The sequence below is a fragment of the Pteropus alecto genome, unplaced genomic scaffold (genome assembly GCF_000325575.1).
Source record: "Pteropus alecto unplaced genomic scaffold, ASM32557v1 scaffold106, whole genome shotgun sequence".
Classification (NCBI taxonomy): Eukaryota; Metazoa; Chordata; class Mammalia; order Chiroptera; family Pteropodidae; genus Pteropus; species Pteropus alecto.
This window is the reverse complement of record NW_006442103.1, coordinates 1,597,334-1,604,776: the sequence shown is the minus strand read 5'-3', so window position 1 is coordinate 1,604,776 and position 7,443 is coordinate 1,597,334. Positions and strand designations below refer to the sequence as shown.

At 36.9% G+C, this 7,443-nt stretch overlaps 1 protein-coding gene across 1 annotated transcript in view; it reads right to left on the bottom strand.

Moving 5' to 3' along the window:
• Positions 1–2,465: 2,465 nt before the first annotated feature.
• The window catches only part of RWDD3 (RWD domain containing 3), a 17,664-nt gene continuing 12,686 nt past the window's right edge, over positions 2,466–7,443 (bottom strand). Inside the window, 3 exon segments of the mRNA XM_006919545.3 lie at positions 2,466–5,189; positions 5,288–5,403; positions 7,224–7,443. The exon segment at positions 7,224–7,443 is cut by the window's right edge and continues 32 nt beyond it. Of these exon segments, the coding sequence (XP_006919607.1) occupies positions 5,075–5,189; positions 5,288–5,403; positions 7,224–7,443 (451 nt within the window). The 3' untranslated portion in view covers positions 2,466–5,074.

Here is a 7,443-nt window from a genome sequence, read left to right as displayed (position 1 = left end):
ACCATAAAGAAATCAAATATATTCCGTCCTCTTTCTATTCTCTACTTGGATTTCTTTGGAATTCACATGAGCGTGGGCTGACAACACAAATCCATCGATGGGCTTAATGAAAACCAAGAAGTCCACATAAGTTAAATTCACAGCAGCTTTTTCTCCATTTTCTTTTCCTGTGTGTTATTTTCATAGGAATCTGTGTCTTTGGGAGAATTCTGAGCAAAAGTGTAACATCATTCTAGGTCTACTGTCTTTGTACCATGCAAATTTCCAATATTATTATTAATAATTCTTGGAAACAGAAAGATTTTAATAAAAAAATAAAAGCACTCAAAATTGACCTGACCTTTATTAGAAACATGGGACCATAACCTAAGAATGAGCTGAGGTGATATTTCTCTACAAATAGTCAAAGGAATATTTATCTGCAGGATATGATGTGGGATGGTATTTGAAAATACTAACTTACATATCTTTTTCTCTTGCATTTTCTGTTATCCTTTCTCAACCTGAACAGCTAGGGCAGCCCACCTTCACTGCAAAAGAAGATGTCTGTTCAAGCTGGACACAAGTAAACAAAAGAATTAAATTCTTAGACAACATGTTTTGAAAGCTTACATTGAATTAAGAAAATCCAGATTTCTAAGAATTCCAAGCAAAAGTTTAAGCCATAAATAATAGATTTGGAATAATTTACAATCAATTCCATTTTAGCTTATTATTTGTACTAGGTATCAAACTTCTTATCTATCAGGACTAGATTTGATGATAAATGACAGAAAACGTAAAATGTGGCTTAAAGCCATACAGGTATATTCTTTCACATTAAAAAAAAAAAAAAAAAAACACATTTAGAAGGTATCTCCTATTTTCTGCTCCACTTTCATCCTCAAGCTCAGTGCATAATCCAAGACTGCCACTGGCCTTTCTGCCAGCATGTCCACATTCCAGGCAGTAGAACGGAGGAAGGGCTGCGGTGACAGTTCCAGTGAGTCAAGTCTTTCAAGAAGCCTTCCTGGAAATCACATACACTTCCATTTACCCAGAATTTAGTCCTGTGGCCATACCTAGCTTTCAGGAAAGCTGCGAAATACAATTTTTATTCTAGAGAGCAACGTATCCAGGTAAAAATTACTTTAAAAATTACTAAGAAAGAAGGTTGAAATGGAAATTAGGTAAACATGGAGTGATTTCTACCAGCCTTAGCTTTTCTTTCTCCAGAGGATACAATCTCTGGACTGGGGGTTAAAAAAGCTTGAGAGAAGATGTTCTGAGAACAAGAGAGAGAGAATAGAGCCTAGAGGTAAGAAAGAACCAGGCAGACAAAAGCAGAGGTGGTGTCAGAGGCCCACCCAAGAGTGAGCCAGGGGACATTCGAGTAAGCCCCAGGGAACAATGTGAGAGCTGGGTCGGTGCTCCCCCACTATCCGGGTTCCATGACAGTATGCATCATATCTCACCAGCACAGAGGAGCTGTGTCAGTCCGCCTGCCCACTGGTTTCTGGCAAGGGCCTCCCAACAGCACACTAGCCTATTAGTGCACTAGAAAAAAACATGCTCCTCTAGGCCCTGAGGCTTGCCACTGAAACAAAAATTATGACTCTAAACATCAAGATGGGTTCTGTGATCATAGGTTTTGTTTTGTTTGAGTTTTTAATGTACAGTCACATGTACACGAACCAGTCTTTCCTGAATCCAAAGGAGCTGGACTTTCTCTAGTAACACCATTTGTATCCATTTCATATAACTCAATATCTACCAAGCTTTCTATAAGCATGTTTCTACCCTTAAAAAACTTCCAATCTAGTAATGGGGACAATAAAAGTATATTTAAAACTATAACACAGAGTATGTACTAAGAAAAAGGAAGGAAGGAGGAGAGGAAAAGGGAAGAACTAACCTCAGTTAAGGTCCTACTATGTACTTCACACTGTGCTTGGTGCACTTGTACATTATTTAAGAGGTAAGAAGTGGTATTATTCTCATTTTACGTATGGGAAAACTGAAGCTTTCTACAAGAATTCAGACTAGAACAATTATTGATCCCACAATAGGGGTCAAACTGTTAAAAGAAAAAAAATTTCTGGAAACAGAAAAAAAACACTCAACAGATGCTTGGCAGAATGGACAAGAGTAAAGGACATTTCATGAAAAAGGACAAACCTGTGTATCTGTAGAAGAAAAAATAAGGAGTATTTATCCAGTTTAGCTTGGGCAAAAAGATATGTAGAGGATGAGTGGAAGATAAAAGCAGAAAATCATGGTTTGTGATCAAATTCAGAAGGCATTTCAAAAAAACAGAGTGAAGAGTTTACAACTAATCCAGTAGGAAATCGTAATGATATGATTATTTTAGGTAGATTTATCTAGTTCAGGTCTACCAATACTTATTCACAATTCTAAAATCCAAACATTCTAAAAATCAAATATATGGGTTTTTTTAATATAATTTACTTGGAGACAAACAGAACTCGTTTTGCATTAAAGTTTAATTAACATGAACAATTTGGGACCATTTATACTCTTTATGTTATTTAATGTGAAATTCATATACTTCACTGCAAAATAATGTGTGATTCAGGATCCTGTCCAATTCTCACTAAGGGGATTTTGTAATAGTGTTTTCTCCACATTTCCTTTCTAAAACTGCAAGAATTAAAAAGAAAAATCTACATGCTAAAATACATCTGACCCCAAGAGTTTTAAATGAGGGATTATTGACTGTAGCCATGTAAGGATGGGATCAGGGGAGAACAGAGGTGAGAAGACTCGTTCGGAGACTTCCAATAGTCCTAGCCAGAAAAAATAAGAACCTGACGTACAGTGGCAGCCATGAGAATAGAAAAGATGGGTGAATATAAGAATCACTGGGAATTAGACTGGCAGCTAACTGGATGCAGTGGACTGAGGAATAAGTCAAAGGAAAGTCCAAGGTTAGTCCTGGGAGCTTTGTGATAGTTTTAACAACAGTATCAACAACAACAAAAGCAAGATTGTTAATGAGTCCATTTTAATCATGTTGGATATGAGCTGTTGGCAGAACATCTAGGTTGTGGTGTCAGGCAGAGAGTAAGAAATGTGTTTAGAATTAGGAGAGAAGTGAGAACCTGAGGTATAACTCTGGGACTCAGCTACATAGAGGGGATAATGAAAGCTCTGGAAATTGATGAAATTCTCAAGGAATAAAGAAGGGAAAGAACACATAAAACTTTGGGAAAAAACTAGCACTTTACAACAGAGCTTTCTTAATCGCATGAAGGGTCTATTGCTGAGATGAGCAGAGAGTAGAAACCCCTTAATGACGGAGAAGAAAGTCGTCAGATTCCTCTAGGGTTTGCCTAGAAAGGAGCACAATTCCAGAATTCCCTCCTCATAACACTTCGGGGTGTCTGTTGCCAACAATGAACTGAGCAAACACAAGTTTAGAACTCTGGAATGATGCCCCAAAGCAGATGAGTTCACTTTTTTGAAAAATCAATATATGTCCTCAAGTCCACATTTTTTACACTCCTACACTAGTAGAAATGTAACTTTTGTGCAATCTATTATTGTGGCCAGTTCTGACTCAAGAGGAGCCATTCTGGCCAAAGTAAACTACAGTTTTTCAAGCTGTTAACTTTTTTTTGTAAATGGTATCTTTCTTACCGATGCTACTGCAGATTCACAGCAGTATTTAATGTTTTGTAGCAGTGAAAACATGGAAGGAAGAGATTACAATGAGTTAAGCAGACATGAACTGAAAGCCACATTCCTCGCCTCTAAAAGCAAAGCCACAAATGGGATGTTTCTTGAGAGGCGTGATGCCTAATTTTACATGTCAATTTGGCTGGGCCACACTGCCCAGGTATTTGGTCAAACATAATTCTGGATGTTCCTGTGAGGATGTTTTAGGGTAAGATTTACATTTAAATAGGTGGACTTTGAGTGAAGCAGATTGCCCTCTATAATGTGGGTGGGCCTCATCCAATCAGTTGAAAATATGAATAGAACCAAGGACTGACCTCCCTCGAGCAGGAGGGAGCTCTGCCAGCCGACGGCCTTCAGACTTCCGCTGCAGCGCCAGCTCTTCCCCAGGTCTCTAGCCTGCTGGCCTTCCAACGCTGGCTCTTCCTGTGACTCCAGCCTGCTGGTCCACTCAGCAAATTTTTAATTTCACAGACTCCATAATCACTGGAGCCAATTCCTTAAAAATAAACAAATACATATCCTATTGGCTCTGTTTCTCTATAGAATCCTGACTAATACAAGAGAAACGGAAATAAAGCAACATAACGTTGGGTGACCTAAAGAAATTGAAGGAATTAGAACATATGATCCAGATTGTTTTGGGAAAAAAGCAATCTAGTCAAAAACCAAATTGTGAAAAGTAATCTAGTCAAAAACCAAATAATTCCATTACTCAACTTTTATCACTTCTTGGTAATTAATTTTTATTTATCATTGGCAGTTTTGCAGCCTTTAAATATTTTTGTTTATTTTTCATAATATGGGGGCATTGCTCCTATTTTCAAATCTATTTCAAATTCATTTTCCTGCCCTATGCTACAAAACTGTACAACCATCTTTCTTAGCATGTCAAATGATCTCCATATTACCCATACAATCATTAATCTTCACTCAGTTGAATGTTAATTGGGAATCATATTTTTAGCTTTCTGAGACTGGAATGCCCCTTACGACATGTATGTCAGCAGTTCGACTTTTCACATTCGACTGCCTCGCTTGTTTTCAGGAACATATGATTACAGGTAGTGCAGTTCCAAACAAATGTGCTATATAAACACAAGGGCTCATTTACCATCATCTTTTTTATATTTATCTTTCAAAGAATGTTCCGTCTACTAACCCTAGTCTTCATTGACAAAAACTAGAACACAGGTATTTTCACTTTTAATGTTCCACAAATTGGCGTTTGTTCTTAAAGTTAGGATGGTATCTATCATTTTGCTTTGAAACTGTTCCTTTTATAAGTTATTTCAATTAGCCATTCCCAAAATCCAGTGCAAACAACAACAAAATACAAAAAACAAACAAACAAAAAAAACACTGATGTTTTATTTAAAAATTTCTGTCTTCCATTTCATTTTACCAGCCCAAGTACAAATTCGGAGAAAAGCTTCTTAAGTCCCGCCGTTTCAAACTCCTTTTGTAACTCATCCAACGATGAGTACTCTCTGACTTCAAATGCCAGGAACCTGCATTATACAAAGGAAACTCATGAATACGCCTAGATCTGTCAGAGTATAATTATCGATTCAGTTGCTTTTCCACCCGCAATGGTACTAAATTATACCTTTTGTGTTCTGCCTGTACTTTTGTTTCAAATAGTACACTAATCATTTTCTCTTTGCATTTCTTTCCACTTGAGTCCACATCTATTTTGGAAGTTTTCTGAAGAATCAGGTACTCCTAAATGATAAATCAGTACGTTAAACACATATCTTACTCTGAATCTCAAAGTCCTGGTTTTAAAAGAGCTGTAAACCTGCAGGTTTATTTTCATGCTTGAGGAGCACTCTCTTTCTGAATCAAGCAGTAACAGAGTTACCGTGTTTCTACATTCTTGGCAGCATAATGTACTAATGCAGGAGGTAAGAGCGACATCACCCAACTACTCAGGTTGAATTCTGGACTGGACAGCCTATGAGCTGTGATTCTGGATGGGCTGCTTAAACCCTCTGTGTCTCCAAAATGGTTCTCATCACAGCACCCACCTTATGGGGAAGTCGTGATGATCAAATGAGTCAATACGTGCAAAGAACTTAGAGGAGTGCCTGGCACAGAGCGCTATGACACACTCAAAGTAGTGCCAGCTACTGCTGTCATTATTGTTACCACTTCAGTGTCTGGATGATGTTAACAGGCACACAGCACTTGTCACTCCAAACTGATGGCATCTATGAATATGTACCTTTAATTCTCAATCCAGATCTATAACCTTATAAAAAAACAAATATTTAAAATGAATTAAATATTTACATCAAATGGCATTTTAGAAAGTTAATTAAAAAAAAACTCTTTAAAAAGTATACTTTCTCTACATTAGCAGAGTCCTAGTCACATGAATAAATACTTGTTAATTAATTGATAGATCCAGTCTGAGTAATATCTGCAAAGCAGGTGCACTTAGCCTAATGTGCCTGGGATGGCTTAAAGAAAATTCTGAGCCCTTAAGGGAAATATGAGCAAGAAAATTAACTTCTATTCATTTTGCCAGCCAGTATCTTACCCAAAAGGATCGAGTTTTATAGATATGTTATAAGTCACCTTAAAACATATGGTTCCTTGGTCAGAACCCAATCCATGACCTATATTAAACCTGAATTACTTATTGTATCTATATGCTATAACCCAGAACTAATCTGGCTAACCAAATGCCAAACAAGTTCTGTAGTCAGAGCCCTTCATGAAAAAGGTAGGTAGGCAGTTAGTCTACAAATCTTTAAAATCATAGGTTGTGCAAACTAAATCTGTTTTAGATAAATTCAGTTGTAACAATTCTTGACCCAAACCGTCTGAAAGCATAAAACCAGTTAAGTGATTTGTAGCTCTTTTAAAATTTAAAATATAATAAGCAGCTTTTCTCATCTGGTCCCACGTAAATCAGGTTAGATGAGTTTAGAATGAGAACTTGAAAAATCAGAAGATGATGATTTTGAAAGCGGCTGCCGAGACAAGTCAGGTGGAAAGCAGAATGAGGTAGGAGGTGACAAACTGACAGCCCTAATGATTCCACTTCCACTCGCACTAAGTCCTGGTTAGGAGGGACCAGCTCCTCTTTCCAGGAATTATATAGCAAATTAAAGTGTCAGAATGTACCTTTAACTGCCAAAAAGTTAAAAATTTTTGCAGGCTACCAAAATATAAACCTTGCTTGACTAACTAAGGAAAGAAATATAAATATCCACCATGTGCACATTTATAAAGTTGAGGCTAATTACTGAAACAAACATTCATGTACCACAGAGATTTTTTTATAACTTCTCACATTAAGTGGCATAATTTTTAAAATAGAATATTCTGTTTATTCTTCAAGTTTTGCAAATCTGTAGTTCTAATTAGAAGTTAAAGGTATTCTTACCCAAAAAATAGAACTGTATTAACATGGTAATAGTAAAAGTGAAAACATCTAAATGATTAATCTGTCCCATTGCTCTAAAACACACTATAGACACACCATTTTAGCAGAAAATAGCTAAATTCCTATTCAACATTAAACTTTTTGGCACCTTGATGTTGTTTCTTTCTCCTTGTAGTAAAATCAGTATTATTTTACCCATGAACATCAGTCTTCCTGTCAGCTTTAGATCTGAAGCCCACTTCTCCACAGTTTTGACATATTTAGTCTTTGCTCTCATGTGATCTAAATGCAAAAGAGTTATCCACAATCCGTCATCCACAGCCGTGCTTGCTCTGAAAGTACACTTTCCACTGCCACTTCCCATTTCT